At 41.9% G+C, this 16,357-nt stretch overlaps 1 protein-coding gene across 1 annotated transcript in view; it reads right to left on the reverse strand.

The window, feature by feature from the left end:
- DGKH (diacylglycerol kinase eta) overlaps positions 1-16,157 on the reverse strand; it is a 263,268-nt gene extending 247,111 nt beyond the window's left edge. The window contains exons 1-2 of the mRNA XM_078853169.1: positions 15,934-16,157; positions 6,752-6,922 (exon numbers count right to left, since the gene is read on the reverse strand). Of these exons, the coding sequence (XP_078709295.1) occupies positions 6,752-6,922; positions 15,934-15,990 (228 nt within the window). The 5' untranslated portion in view covers positions 15,991-16,157. The remainder of the gene's footprint in view (positions 1-6,751; positions 6,923-15,933) is intronic.
- Between the last annotated feature and the right edge of the window lie 200 nt (positions 16,158-16,357).

Here is a 16,357-nt window from a genome sequence, read left to right on the forward strand (position 1 = left end):
CCCCCAATGACAAGATCTGCTTGAATTCAAAACGGTTAAATTGAATTGAAAAAAAAATTTCATTCTCAATAAGTTTCAGAAACATTCAGCTAAGGACAGTTGGGCTGTGCATGTCTGCATAACTAACTTAGTTGTGTATTGGAAACAACAGTGCAGGTACACATGGGCTGAGGCAAGCACTTCCCAGGCTCATTCCCTGTAGAGTCTGCAGACAGTGTCAGGCCAAAGAAATTAAGGAGGACTACTGCACATGTTCTGACTTTAAATCTGCCCCTTGTGAATATGCATGATGATATAATTTAAAGATGCTACATGCGTTTCTATTATTGAAAAATAAATTGTCAGTTACTTTGAATTTGAGAATTAGTATATGGTCAAACGGACAACCATAACACATACGCAAAGAGAACTAAGTTAAAGTTCGATTTGCCACCTTAACAGTCTCATGACAGATTTTTGTACAGAAAATAATATTGTTTTCTCAAATTACCACTGGGCTTACAACTGGTCAGATGGTATCCAACTCTGATACTGCCAAATAAACCCTAGACAAAACAGATTACAGAAGAGAAAATAATATTCACTGAAATCTAGTATTAATACTGTCATCAGCCACTTACTAGAGAGAAACCTATACCAGAAGCAAACAGCAACTGACTAAAGAGACTTAGCACTATGAAGCATGTGGTAGAATTTAAAACATTTCTGAAAGTTCTGTTTCATAAACGGTTGGTGTTACATACTGAAGACAATAAAAATATAGTGTCAATTTAATTATTTTATTTTTATAGCCGGAGGGTGAAAGTGATCTCTCTCCTGCCATCCATCTCCACTCTCTGACAAACAGAGGCTAGGGAAACCATTCCTTACCCATCCAGGCTAATAGCCATAAATGGACTTAACCTCCATGAATTTATCCAGTTCTCTTTTAAACCCTGTTATAGTCCTAGCCTTCACAACCTCCTCAGGCAAGGAGTTCCACAGGTTGACTGTGCACTGTGTGAAGAAGAACTTCCTTTTATTTGTTTTAAACCTGCTGCCCATTAATTTCATTTGGTGGCCTGTCACAAATATAAAGGGAAGGCTAACCACCTTTAAATCCCTCCTGGCCAGAGGATAAACCTTTTCAGCTGTAAAGGGTTAAGAAGCTAAGATGACCTCGCTGACACCTGACCAAAATGACCAATGAGGAGACAAGATACGTTCAAAGTGAGGGAGAGGGGAGAAGGGTCCTCTCTCTCTGTCTGTATGATGCTTTCGCTGGGACCAGAGCAGGAACGCAGGTCAGAACTCCTGTAAAGAGTTAGTAAGCAATCTAGTTAGATATACGTTAGATTCTGTTTTGTTTAAATGGCTGATAAAATAAGTTGTGCTGAATGGGATGTATATTCCTGCTTTTGTGTCTTTTTGTAACTTAAGGTTTTGCCTAGAGGGATTCTCTATGTTTGAATCTGACTACTCTGTAAGGTATTTCCCTTCCTGATTTTATAGAGGTTTTTCTTTTACTTTTTCTTTAATTAAAATTCTTCTTTTAAGAACCTGATTGCTTTTTCATTGTTCTTAAGATCCAAGGGTTTGGGTCTGTGTTCACCAATGCAAATTGGTGAGGATTTTTATCAAGCCTTCCCCAGGAAAGGGGATGTACTGCTTGGGGGGGATTTGAGGGGGAGACGTTTCCAAGTGGGCACTTCCCCTGTTATTTTTGTTAGACACTTTGGTGGTGGCAGCATAAGGTCCAGGACAAAAGGTAAAAGTTTGTACCTTGAGAAAGTTTTAACCTAAGCTGGTAAGAATAAGCTTAGGGGGTCTTTCATGCAGGTCCCCACATCTGTACCCTAGAGTTCAGAGTGGGGAAGAAACCTTGACATGGCCCCTAGTTCTGATATGGGAACAAGTAAATAACTTTTCCTTATTCACTTTCTCCACACCACTCATGATTTTATATACCTCTATCATATCCCCCCTCGTCTCCTCTTTTCCAAGCTGAAAAGTCCTAGCCTCTTTCATCTCTCCTCATATGGGACCCGTTCCAAACCCCTAATCATTTTAGTTGCCCTTTTCTGAACCTTTTCTAATGTCAATATATCTTTTCTAATGCCAGTATATCAGTAGCCCTATAATAATTGCTGACATTTCAAAAGCAAATGAAGAGCTTAGAAAAAGTATTATAATTCCAATGATAACTTTTATTGTTAAACTAAATAACAATGCAGTATCTTCTCTGCTGACTTAACACATCCCAATTTCAGAACATCTACTTGTGTAAGTACAACAGTACTTGTGTAAAAGCAGTAGCAGAAATATTTGGTGTAGAGGGAAAGGGAAGAGACAGTCCACAGGACAAGGTAAGTTTATTTACCCCCCTAAATTTTTAATTTTGTAGTTTCCTGCATTTTGACTACAGTACATCTGCCTCATCCCACAATAAACCAGAGGTTGGAAAAACAACCACACATCTGAGGAGCAAGGTCAGCTACGGAAGATACCCACTTGGTCAATGAGGAGCAGAACTTGTAACTACACTCATCTATCTAATCTGCTTCATAGTGTTTCAGGGACCATTTCCCTGAGACAAGCAAACTTTTTAAAAATGTACCAGCTCTAAATTGAAACCTCTTTTCCCAGATAGGCTTCAATTCCTAAGAACTGAAACAAGGCAGTTTTCTTAGATTGTAGTTTGCTCTTCACTAAACCCAGTTGCATTTTAAAGTGACTAGAACCAAACTGAATATGATAGGCAGACTTTTGGAACTGCTGCCCCAAACAGCTGGAATAAGCTACCTGTTCTGTTTAAGTAGGTACTGTCTACTTTGAAGAAACTTTTGAACTATCATCTTGAAAGGAACTGAAATAATAAGCCACATTTTAGTGTAAATAAGGACAGAGTTTGGCCTTTGGACTGCAGAGTGTTTTCTGCTATTTTAGGTTAATTGTCTTGCATATAATATTGTTGGTATAGCACTGAGCATGTAGCTATAAAACTGTATGAATGCTGTTTCTCAACAGCCCTCATGAAAAGGAGATGTTTATTTTATAAGGTTATCCCAGTGAGCAACATTTTAAATATTAAATGTGTACTTCCTCATTCACAATGAGGGGAAAAAAGTGGGGGAACTCAAGTTACTTATGAATTTATTGCAGTGCCCTCTATTTGGGACTGCAGCTAAAGACCTCTCAAACTTCAGATGATACAGAATGTGGCAAACTGTTTATTTAGTGGCATTTTCTGCAGAGACTATATTACACCTGTGCACCATAGTAAGCAGCAGCTTCCAGGGTAAGGTTTAAAGATTCTGATTTTAACTTATAAGAGCACTAAATGATTTGGGTTCTGGATACCTTATAGACTTTCTATCTCTTTGCATGTTACCCTGGCAGTGGAAAACAGCAAGGTGCTTAAGCAAACAGCTCTCAGGTTTAAAAGAAGATGCTTTTTCGAAGGATATTTTCAGTCTTCACCTTCACAACTTGCTCCCTCCACCTCAGTTTGTCAGAGCCCAAATTTGTTTGCCTTCCAGCCTTCTGGAGGGTACAGAGGATAATTAAGATTCACTGACAGAATTTTGATATGGACAATGGTCGTATTTGTACCACGGACATGCCCTTAGAGTGTGGACAGGTAGTTTTTGTTGTTAAGCTTGAAACTTAGCCATCTGAGCTGAACCCACGCGTAATATCACGTTACTAAATTCACATCCAAATAAAACAGCTAAGTTACTTAAAGATCTGATCCTGTCACTCTTACACATGTTGAGTAGTAACGTACGGCAAAAATAATACCACTGAAACTTGTGGAGACAACTGCTACTCCACCTAAGTAAGTGGGGCAAAACTGGACCTTCAGTAAATAATGCTGAAGCAGAAGTCTTAGTTGAGGAGCAATGCATAACTGATCAGTCTAATGTGGTCTTCAAAGGCAGTTCTCTCTCTCGTCATTTCCCATTTCATTATTCTTTTTTAGTCAAGCAAACAAGCTTTTTGTATTTAATTCAGGAGAAGAGCTGAAGTTTAGCAGTTAACTTTGAGCACTGCCAGTTATAGAAATGACAAAATATATATTTATGAAAGGAGCAAGACAGGCAATCCTATTAAGATAAACATATTTGATTAATGCTATGATATACACAACATTAAAAAAATCCACTACTGAATGATTACCATATGGTGGTTCTTTGCAGATGGAGTTTTCACCAGTGATCAACTGTACCAAAACATCTAAAAATAAAGTCATCCTAAACTAAAACAAAAACAATTACCAGCAGAGGCTTCTGCATTCTAAGCTAAAGAATCAATACAAGCGGCAGAAATGTTTCAAGAAAGTATGTAAACAACCACTTGAGAAAAATAGCAGTGTAAAACTATACTGCCCCACAAACTTGAGCAATAAATGTAGTATACCTCTTTGGGTCTCTTTCAAAAGTCTATTCTTAGCTGTCAGAGGAACCCAATCCATTTAAGTAAAACCTTGGCCTACAAACACACTCACTGAGTAAGTGAATCTTAACAAATCTAATTTCAATGAAAGGGACTAGCTGCGTCAAAGAGCAGTTCCTTGGTGTTCTTTGCTCCAGTGGTTTCACATAACCACTGATCACCACCAACCACTACAATAGCAAACATACAACACCCTTAAACTAAATGGGAGTTGTCTGTCTAAATATAGCTACTTTTAAATAATGCATCATGAGTTATAAGATAAAGTGCTAGTGAAGTATTTATTACATCTCTTTTCTTTAACAAAGGTATATCACTTTTAACTAGGTGAAGAGAGTTATTTATATTCTGGTTTGCATACTGTGAGTTGTAACTGATAAAGCAAGAATCTAGATTTCCTGAACGCACACTGCACAACAGTTAAATCTGTAGTTAGTTCTTCCTATACAACTCTGATTCACACACACAAAAACAAAACAAAAAAAAAGGAACAAAAGATGAAAACTAAGTTAAGTAAAAGCGTCAATTCATTGGGTGTCTTTTTAGCATACAAGACAACAGGAGACTTGTGGAATCTTATTTCTCATAGAACTGATTCTATCACATTCATATACTCCATAACATCTCTTTGTGTGATTATAAACCTTTTCAGAGATGCTTGAAAATTAACAAACACACCTAACATTGCTATATTAAAAAGAAGTGTCACACATTGTTACTTTTTAAATATTTTGAAGATAGTCACATACAAGAGATGTCAAGACTGAATTTTTTTAATATGGTTTTAAGTTTAAAGAATATGCAATATTTGTCAAAAACAAATTTTAAGTAATGCTTTGCTACAAGACATTTCCCCCAATGGGGAAAGTACAGATATGTAATAGTAAAACTGACTTTTAGTAACCAAAAGGGAATGTCACAGTGCTTCTCAAGCTATCTGATGTGGGGGACTAGCAATTTTTTTCCCCCAATGTGCGCGCAGACCGGCAGCCGATGGCTCGTGGACCGTCACAAGTCCACAAACCACCGCTTTGAGTAGCACTAGAATGTCACCCTATCTTCTTAGCAGGGGATTTCTGAGTAAGATTTCTTCCTACCCTAAACTGTTGTATAGTGTTACTCTATGCTGTTAAACAGTTAATGCTTTTCACCTGGAGGTGGCTGCACTTAATCTTTTACTTAAGTGAAATCCATATTCTGCCACTGATCCTCAAACTACCTGTTGAATAGACAATGTGGGCATGCAGAGTCGTTTTGCCCCTAAAAACTGATTTTATAATTGCTGAGTAGTACAATGTCTTTACTGACTTCACTACATCCATAGAAACATTAACTTCAATGGGGCATTGGGCAGGCAGAGTTTCTCTGTACTGATCCAGTTGCAGGATCAGGGCATAGTTTGTAAAGTGTTTTGAGAGCCTCTTAAGTATTTAGCACTGGTTATTTAGAGCCTCAAGAGCAATCTTATCTGCATTAGTTTTACAGGAAAGGTGTGAAGTCGATAAGAATGAGAAAGTAATGTAAGGTTTCAGACTAGCAGCCGCGTTAGTCTGTATCCGCAAAAAGAAAAGGAGTACTTGTGGCACCTTAGAGTCTCTAAGGTGCCACAAGTACTCCTTTTCTTTTTAAAGTAATGTAAGCAATTCCCACCTGGGTGACTTCAAAGCCCCGAGCCAGCCAGAAAACTTTCCTTTAGGCATTAACATGAACTTTTGGCAACTATTTTTACGTATTCACGCCTAACCGGAGGAATGGATAGACGTTTCCTTCCATATTTCCAGCGTGGGTTTCAAACGGAAATCATGTTTCCTTCGCAGCTCTCCTGCTTTCAAAGAGGAATCGTACGTGCCCTTGGGGGCTTCAAAAACTTGTGCCTGTACTTGGCCGTAGGTAAGGAGCTGGTCACTGGGGCTAGAGAGCTCCCCACGAGCTGGGGCACACACTGGACCCAGCCCCGCCTGGCGTTCTCCCAGCGCTGAGGCCGCCCAGCTGGGAGCCCGAGGGGCATGCAATGGAGAGTGAATGGAGAAAGCTCCAGGGCTGGGCTTCGGCCAAGGAAGAGGCGCTGGGCTGGCGGGACGGATGCTGCCCCTCTCTGCCCGGGACGCAGCAGGCGGGCTGCGAGCTTTGCAAGCGGCTCGCACCGAGCCCGGTCGCTCAGCCCCCCCTGCAGGCGGGGACAGAGGCGGGCGCCCCAGCTCGGGGGAGGCAGGAGGAGACCCCAGGGGCTGGGGAGGGACGCGGCAGCCTCTCGGGCTCCAGCAGGCAGAAGCTCCCCGGGTGTGCCGGGGACCATCCCGCCCGGCGCGGCTCTTACCTTGCTGCGGATCTGGCCCGAGGTGGACACTTTCCGGATGAGTTTCTGGGGGCCCTCGTGCTCCCCTTCGCTGTCCGAGGACTCGTCTCCCGCCGCCGCCGGGGGCTGGGGCTGCTGCTGGATCCCGGCCCCGCTCATCCTCGCCTCGGCCCCGGCCATCTTCTCGGACTCCTGCCGAGAGAAACACACGAGTTCGGCTCAGCCCGGGCTGCCGCTGCCGCTCCCCTCCCCGGGCAGGAGGCGGCGCAGGAGGCGGGCGGAGGAGGAGGAGGAGGAGGAGGAGGAGGCGGCGGCGGGGACAAGCCGAGGAGGAGCCCGCAGCCAGCGCTGGAGGAGCGGCCCGCTCGGCCGCCATCTTCCGCCGCCCTCCCCCCAGCGCTCCGCGACCGCGGCAGGGCCGCGCTACCGGCTCCCGCCTGAGGGGGGTGGGGCGGCCGCTGCGCCCCGGGAAAGCGGCGGGGGGACACGCTCCCCACTGAGCCGGCTCCTCCTGCGCCGCCGCACAGCCCCGGGCCTCAGCGCAACAGGCTGGATAGCGCCCCCGGGGCGCTCAGGATCCAGCCCACGACGCTGCCGCAGGTCGGAGCTGGGGGGGGGGGGCATCGGTCCCCCCGGGGCCCCGCGCCTCAGTCTGGCCGGCGCCTGAGCCGCTGCGGGGGGCTGCGTGTTCCCCTCCCCTGCTCGCTGCCCAGCCGCCCTCTGTGCAACTTTCCGCGCTGCTTGGCTGTACAAAGGGACCTATGGCCCAAGGGGGGGGCAGCCGTAGGAGCCACGGCGTGCCTGGCCGCCGGGCGCTCCAGGCTGGGGGCGTGCAGGACGAGTGCATGCCCCCCCGCCCCCCAAACGCGGGCCGGTCCCACCACGGCAAGCGCAGGGGCTTTGTGGTTTGCTGCTGGAGTCTCCGCTGCTGACTTGACTCTCGCCGCCGCACTCTGACCGCTGTGTGGGGATGCTGAGCCGCTGCCAAGCAGGGGTGCCGGAGGTGGAAACCATGCACGTGGTGTTTGTTATTACTACTTCAAGCTTGCTGCACCCCCAGTTCCAGCACCACTGCTGGTAAGAAGTCTAGTCAGTTCCCCTAGAAGTCAATGGCTGTGTCTTCATTGCACCACCAAACTTTTCAATCTGGATGTAAAAATCTTAGAGAGTTCTCCATGTAGCTAGTAGAGGTAGACCCCACGTGGGAGGTGTAGTGTTAACTCCAACTAGCTACACTGAGGTGAAAAATGCCGTGGCCCTTGTCTCCACTAGGATTTTACATTAAGAGAGTTGTCTCTAGATTTAAAAAACAACAATACACCTTTATTGTAGTGAAGACAAAGTTAACAACCCCAGTGGTAGTGCGACCAGCATGCCTAGCAATAAGAAACACTCTATCTGAGGGCTTATCTACATTACAAAGTTTTGCTTCTTTAAAGCTGCAGACTTCCTCTAGTGTGTATCACAATAAAAGTGCTTTGTACAGGTATAACTTCTTGTGGTTCAGGAAGCATAATAATGTATCCCAGCATAAAGCACCTTTATACTGGTATAACACCATACACAGTAGGGTTTATAATTATATAAATATATAGGTTTTTTAAATCACACTCCCACCAACATAGTCATGTTGATATAATTTTATAGTGTAACGTAGACCTGTCCCAAGGATTTATACTATCACCTGTCTCTGTAGAATCTGAGCCCCTTCAATGTAATATCAATTAGCAATAGCAAAGTCACTAGTGGACTTTATGGAGGTTTTTTTGTTTTTTCTCCCTTTTTGAGGTATAAAACATTGCTTGGGATTGGGTTACATGTATGTAGAAAGCCTTTACAAATAAGATAGTACTTTGCTCTAGATGAGAAAGACCTTTGTTGTGTTGGGTCAGTTTAAAGTTTGAACCTTAGCTTGTAAGCTGTTTGGGGAAGAAACTTTTTGTTCTTTGTTCAGTTCCTAGCACCATGAGGTCCTGGCCCACGATTAGGGCTTCTAACTGCTGCCACAATACAAACAATAAATAACAGGACACCACTAGTATCTTTTGGTTTTCTCCCACATGTCTGAAATATTACACATCTGCAAGGACAGGTTTACAGTTACTTTCTCCTATTGTCTGTGCATGTCCCTAATGACCATATTTGTTGTTTTCTCCATTTGCATCTTTTGCTTATTGTCACTTTTTTAGTCTCATGTTCTGCAGCTCAAACTTTCGTGACACACTGCAAAAGTGTTTCAGCTGGGAGAATCTTTTTTAAAAAAAAATCATTCTTGTGGTCTGTTGGTTTATAATCAGTGTTTATGGATAAGTATTTTATCCCAGAAACATTTAAGAAAAACACAAATGTTTGTCTGTGTGTGTGTGTATTTAACATAAGGCAAAGAACTGCATATTCCATCCACAATTCCATTCATTTAGAAAGGAAGCTGAAATCCCTGATATGTTACAGGAACAAAATGGAAACCATAGTTTAGGTCCCGCTCCTACAGACACTTATTCATGTCCTTAATTTTACATACTGTGAGGAGTCCCACTGATTTCACAGTATGGGAAATTAAGGACTGCATAAATCTTTGCAGGATCGGGGCCTTGATTTCATGTTATGTCAGACGCTTAAAGTCAGATTCTGCCACCCTTGCTCATGTTAAATAGTGCCTTACTCTACTGGAAATATTCTAAAGGAATTTGCCCATTATTTTCTGTGTCATTCGTTGGAACAGTTATCTTTAGGGGCCAAATCCTGCCATAAGTACCACACCACAGATATGATAACTGCCTGTAATACAGCACTTTTCATCCTAGCTTAATTGCCTTTGATTGTGGGTAACAAAAGAAGCTAATGAATGAATATGCCCATGTTTAATTCTTCTCCAAAGGGGAACTTATATGAGTCTCCTTTTCTATAAGCCTATGATAATGAGATGACAAACTGCAACAGATCCTGACTCATTTACAAATACTTGAGTATACTTTAGGAATGTGTATGTTTGGTTAATATTCAGATACTAATGTGACCTCACATGCAGCTATATCCTGATCTTATAAACACTTGCTACTACATTAGTGCTTACCACTGTGAATTGTTGAATTTAAGTCAATGGAATATCTCACACTGGTGAGCACTACACTGAAGTTATTGGGACAACACAACACATGTGAGTAAGGTGGACAGGCTTTGGTCCCATATTTGCTAGTATGGAGCCTGATCCTGCAAATAGTTGTGTATATGAATATTATTATTTCTTTGTATTACAGATTTGGGGCCCCATTGTGCTGAGTGCTGTACAGAACCAAAAATAAATGACATTTCTTGCTACAAAGAGTTTACAAATGGACTTCTGTTCCCATGTGTTGCACCACTGCAAGATCAGTGTCTACAAAGAGCCAGGACATGACAGGAAAAAAGGCACATTAAGACACCAAGCATGTTACCAGGTTGCATATTAACTAAGTGTAGAATTCTGAGGTTGTATGTTATAACTCAATGGGATTACACAATTGAGTATAGTTACTCACCTGCATAAGTGTTTGGAAGAGCAGGCCCTAGATTTTTTTTCTCTCTAAAGCAGCATTAATAGTTGCATGTAATGTAGACCCTGATCCTGCAAATACTTAGGTGCTTAAAGTTAACCATGTGTGTAAATGTTTCCAGGTTCAAGACCTCACATTGGAATTTTTACATTTTTAAATGAATAGTATCAGTATTTTCCAGATCAGAATACTCATCTAATTTTATTTTTCAAACCAGTTTTACTTTTTGGAGAGTCAGTGAGTAATTTGATAAAATATTAGATCATGTAGCATGTACATTCATGAACATGTATAAACAGGGGAATAGTGAGGTGGAGCAGGAAGGTGTTAGCTCTATATATGTGATTGGTGAGACTGATACAGGAATACTACATCCAGTTCTGGTGTCCACATTTTAAAGGATGTTGAAAAAATGAGAAAGGGACAGAAAAAAGGATGTGGGGTTGGTGAAAATGCCTTTTAGGGAGAGATTTAAGGAGCTCAATCTGTTGAGCGTATCAAAAAGAAGATTGAGAGATTATTTGATTACAAAAAGAACAGGAGTACTTGTGGCACCTTAGAGACTAACAAATTTATTAGAGCATTGATTACAGTGTCTAAGTACCTTCATGGGGAGAAAATACCCCAGAGGTTTTTAACCCATTAGAGAAAGACATAATAAGAGCCAATGGCAGGAAGATGAAGCCAGACAAATTCAAATTAGAAATAAGGCACACATTTTTAACAGTGAGGGTGATTAACCACTGGCTACCAAGGGAAGTAGTGGATTCTCCATCTTAATGTCTTGAAATCAAGACTGGATGCCTTTCTGGAAATTATGCTTTAGCCAAACACAAGTTATTGGGCTCAATGCTCGGTAACCTGATGAAATGTAATGGCCTGTGAAAACAGGAGATCCAATTAGATGATCTAATGGTCCCTCCTGGCCTTAAAATGCTATGAATTTATGAAACCCCAAGTAATTGGATGAAGTGCAGGAGGACTAGGAAAACAGCCAGTATGCAGGAATACAGTGTAGCTCCCCAGTGGCTGCTACATCACCCTGTGAGCTTGAGCAATAGTCCTAGATGCTCCTTGTACTGTGTAGGAATTGCCAGATATGTTTAAATATGGATCTCATAATTCCTCCTCAGGGCTGTCCCCACTGCCATCCTTCACTCTTCAGAGCCAATGCAAGACTCTTCCCTAGTAGCCACAGGCCTTCAGTTGTGAACAGGGCCATGGCCATCCCCAAAAGAATGATTTTTATCTCCTAATGCAGATTTCAGCTTTACAAAATTGGAATGCTGGGGAAAAGAGCTACATTGTTGGGGGGTGTTCTGTGCTAATATTTGATTATCTTAGTAGCAACAGTCTAGATCTGTCCAAGTGGCTGGATATGGCCCATAATTACAGATCATTCATAATATGGTTTCTTCAGAGTTTGTAATGGAAGTTTGTGTGATAATATGCTCTATATTCTGCAATTAGTTAATGTTTGTAGAGTGCTTTGAAGGTGAAGAAAGTTGTGTAAGTGCTAAATCACCCTGAACTGTTCATTTATATAAATGTAAAAAGTTCTTATTGTAAAAATACCTATTGTGCCTGTACAGAGTCAATTTATAAAATGTCAGTGTTTCTACAGGTTCTACTTTAGAGAGGCGCTAATCGATATAATCAGGGCCACAGTCCTCACACAGGCAAAACTGACAATGATATTTTCCTCATTGAGGACAGCAGGTTCAGGCTCTCATCTTGCTAAACTACTACAATTATACCTTTGTTATTATACTTTATCTTATAACTTAATCACACTGATTTAAGTCAGATTTGGTATAAGAAATTCTCTCCCAAGTTGAGATTTATACATCATGTTATAGCCAACAGTGAATTTGACTGTTAACTACAGTAGAACAATGGTAACAATAAAGGGGCACTTTGCTGCGAGTTAAATTTGGTTCATGGTCACATAGGTGAGACATTTATATGTACTTACATAGCAGGTATTATATAATATTTGGATATGTTTTTATTCTTGCTTTCTGTTTAACATTTCATACTATTTTAAATAGTTGTAAACATTTTAATCAGAATTAAAGCAGATGAAGACTGGTGGAAAGAATAAAGTAAAAGGTGAATACTTCAGTGCAGATCCTCAAGTGGTGAAATCTAGCATAGTCCCATTGAAGTCAATGCTGTTATGACAGTTTTTACCAGCTGAAGTTCTGCCCTTTCATACTCAAAGAACCCCAAAGTGCTGGACAAATCATCTTTAAAAAAAAAAAGATTTTAGCTGTACCACTTTACTATTGTCAATAGTAACAGCATGACTGAAACCCATTTACAACAACAGCATTAGATATTATAATTTACTGTGAGAAAAAAGAAGATTTGATCACAGAAACATGAGCAAAGAGTTCCAGCTCTCATGTTGATTCTCGTGATTTTGGGCAAGTTACTGCACCTTTCTGGCACAGTTTTCCATATGTAAAGTGGGGATAATATTCATGCACCTCACAGGTTGTTCTGAGAGGAGCTGGTCAAATAATGCAATTAGATTAATAAAGCATTGTTCATCTCATTATTAAATATTAAACCATTTTTAATTGTGAGGATTACTGTTTGTATATAAGTGCTAAGTACAATTGTTTAAGTGGACTTGGTATCCTGAGCAAATAAATTTCAGGTGATTATGCACTGCCTGTCCGAATTCTGTTATTCTTCACATGACCTCCTTAATAATAAAAAAGGCAAAGCAAAATATAACAATACATCTGTATACTGTTGTTGAGCAGAATGGCTACAGAAATTTTATCATAGTGGTGGCTGTATTTCAGTGGTGACTGAGGTTGCTCCATAAGTACAGGCTACAAAAGCTTATCAGTATATTTCTAGATGAACAGCTATAGAATATCATGAAAAAGGCAATATTAGCCAAGACAAAGGGATTATTTTGAAAAGTACCAGCTCTTATGTCCCATGAGAATGATCAGACAGAAGAGCAAATCCACACCATAGGTGGCCAGCATTAAGAGTCAATAACTGAGTCTAGACTCTTAAAAGTGTTACCAACGAGGTATACCACACATTGTATATATTTCTAATACACACAAAAATTGGCTGATCCTTCAAGCCTAACACAGACAAAACTATTGAATCTCTGTATGAGGACTGGGCTTCACAATCTTATATATTATTTCTACATATTTGAAATTACTAAGGGCCTGATCCAGCTCTGGCTGAAGTCAGTGGGAGTTTTGCCCTTGTAAAAGTGTGCCCTAAATACAGAAAATAATTGCATGGAACTTTGAAATTTTATACATGTATAGCCCAGATTATAGAAGCAGGTGAACTTGTGTTTTCCGTTCCACACCCATTTTTGTTAGTTTACAGAGAATTATTATAGGAATAGCCAGTCCATGTAACTGTGGACAACTTGAATGGGTAATTAATATACACCGATCTGGAAACTGCAATAAGTGGAGTAGCTTCCCCTATAACGTTTGTCCCTCTCTATGGTTTTTCAGGGTCTGTGCACTTCCTAATTTTCCCTGCTGCAGTTTCCTCTATGAAATTATTTTGTTTCCTAAATAAAAAGTCAACTGAAATAATAGTGATGTGGCTCTTGCTGTAAAGATGCAACCGGCTAAAACAAACAAACAAAAAAAACATACATTTTGTTCTAACAGAGGTTACAGTTTTGCTAGGAGCATCACTAAAGCAGGTAACTTTAAAACTGCATTCATTTTTTTGCTCTGATAATGCAGACATTAAATGTTAACTAGAGGTACCGGGACAAATCTTGTCCACTATGAGGGGGTGATTGAGAGCAGATTTGTTTCTTGTTTAGTCAAAGCAACTGCATGTGTGAAGGAAGGAAATGTGCCTCAATCGTTCAGCCAGAAATGATGCTAGGATTTCCAACCTGTAGGACTGAATTTGCTTTGTGTTCTGAGTTTCGGCTGAGTTTTAGACAGTGGCCTTCAATGTAAATACTTCAGTTTAATAAAGTAACATTAAATGGGAATCAGATTTGCCGTTTTCCTCCCACAGTATCTAATCTCTTAGGAAGGCTTCCTTTCACATTTATTTAATCGTTTCGGTGTCAGCAACATGTTATTGAAAAATGAGTGCAGCTGTTTTCTCTATCAAAGCTGCTTCTCAAGTAGGATTTGGGAACTCTGTGTAGGAATGGGTGGGGGCACTGAACTTTCAAACAATACAGACCAAAAACATCCAGGAGTTAAGGGCAAAGAACTATAGAGAAACTGAACAAAGGTAAGGTTGACGAGTCTTAACCACTTTTCCCTCTAAGCTGTACATGGGTGCACATGCACACAGATCCTAAACCCTACACACAGTGAAACACCATGCGCACAAAAATTTGCACAGAAGAAATTTTTTGTGCACACAGCCTGTCAAAAATTTGCAAAGAAGAATTTTTTTGTGCACAGAGTCTGTCAAAAATTAGAGGGAACATTGATCTTAACTGTTAGGATTTGAATTTAATTCACTATGGGTGTCTTCAAAGAGATACAGTGTAAGACTACTACACTCTTGAAAATGCAAATGCAGAAATAACCAGCCAAAAGAGTCTTATCCTGGACCATCTGTACAAAACTGACAATAAAACAAAGTGAAATTTGCACGTGTAGGTGGGGGTGAAGCTAAACCCTGAGCGGTGGAGACAGCAAGCAGGGGAGAGGAGAGCACTGAACTGACACTTCAGCTTGGAAAGAAATCACACAACCCTTCAGACAAACTCATAATCAGATTCAACATAACCTTGTATTTCATCCATTTCAGGTACAGTATCAGGTCAGTATGTCAGAGAGAAAACAGCCTGAGATCCTATTAAATCCCACAAGTGACTTACCCACAGGCTATTTTTATCCTTCACTGCACTGTGTGTGTGTGTATTTGCACAATACAGAAAGGCTCAGCAACGGAATCTGGTAACATTTCAGAGGGAAAATTGATATAATCTAGTGGCTACATAGGTGGCATGATTTCTTTTGACTTAAAGGGGAGACTAGGGTTTGCCTAAACAAACTGACATGCCCCCCCTCAGCAGCTTTCTTCAAGTTTGTGTCATATCCTCATTTCATGTTTACCCAAATAAATTTGCCGTCAGCAAGGAAAGGCCCCATCCCTCCTAATGTTTTGCTAAGAGAATAATTAAACCAACGACATAAACAGGACTATTTCGATTAGAGGAATGATCTTCCTTTGAAATATGTGGAGAGCTTCAGATTGTTTTCGGGACATAACCCCCCATATCAGAAGACTGATTTCCCATTTAATGTTACTCCCCTCGGACCTTCCCTGAAAAAAAAAAAAAAAAAAAAAGACTGTTTAATACTAAGAGGATCATCTTATTTCCTTCCCCCTCCAGTAAAGTTGTGCACTAGCCTTCCGAGCTGAGCCCAGGAATACCAATGAAACTAGAACAGCAAAATAACTCCACTTCGCACGGAAGACAAGACCAAGAACAAACCAGACAGACGTTTAGGGACGCTAATAATAGCGGGGAGAGAGAGAGAGAGACCGCAGAAGAGCTCTGGTGAGTAGGAAGAAGTGAAGGGGAAACTGATAAGGAGGAACGAGGACAACACAAACCCTTGGCTAAACAATAGCGGCAGGCAGGCGAATAGGAAATGCCTGTGCAGTGCCGAGCGTGCATGTACCTACCAGTTCCTCCCAGGCAGGGCTGCGGGTACTATAGGAAGGGTGCCCATGCTGCTCCATCACCCCCCACAGCAGGGCTCTCCCCCTCCAGGCTGGGGCGAGCGGGGAAGACAGGGCACCGCCGGCGGCTGCTGCTTCTCCCGCTGCAGGTTGTGGCAATTAACCAGCTTTGCTGTTCTCTCTTCCCCCGCGCACCGCGCTCCCGCCCTCCTCCTTCACCCGTCTCTTTTCACTCAGCCTCCTCCGCCCCCGACCTGTTTCTCTCCCCCTCTCTCCCACAGACTCGGCGCGCAGATCGCTCCCTCCAGGGACCCGGGGCTGCAGCTGCCTCGCAGCCCACATGACCCGCCTGTCATCCCATATATGGTGTTGAACCAATAGCGGCAGCTTTTGCCGTCGCTGCTGCCTCAGGATCCGAGCCAGAGGG

Source organism: Lepidochelys kempii, chromosome 1 (assembly GCF_965140285.1).
Source record: "Lepidochelys kempii isolate rLepKem1 chromosome 1, rLepKem1.hap1, whole genome shotgun sequence".
Taxonomy (NCBI): Eukaryota; Metazoa; Chordata; order Testudines; family Cheloniidae; genus Lepidochelys; species Lepidochelys kempii.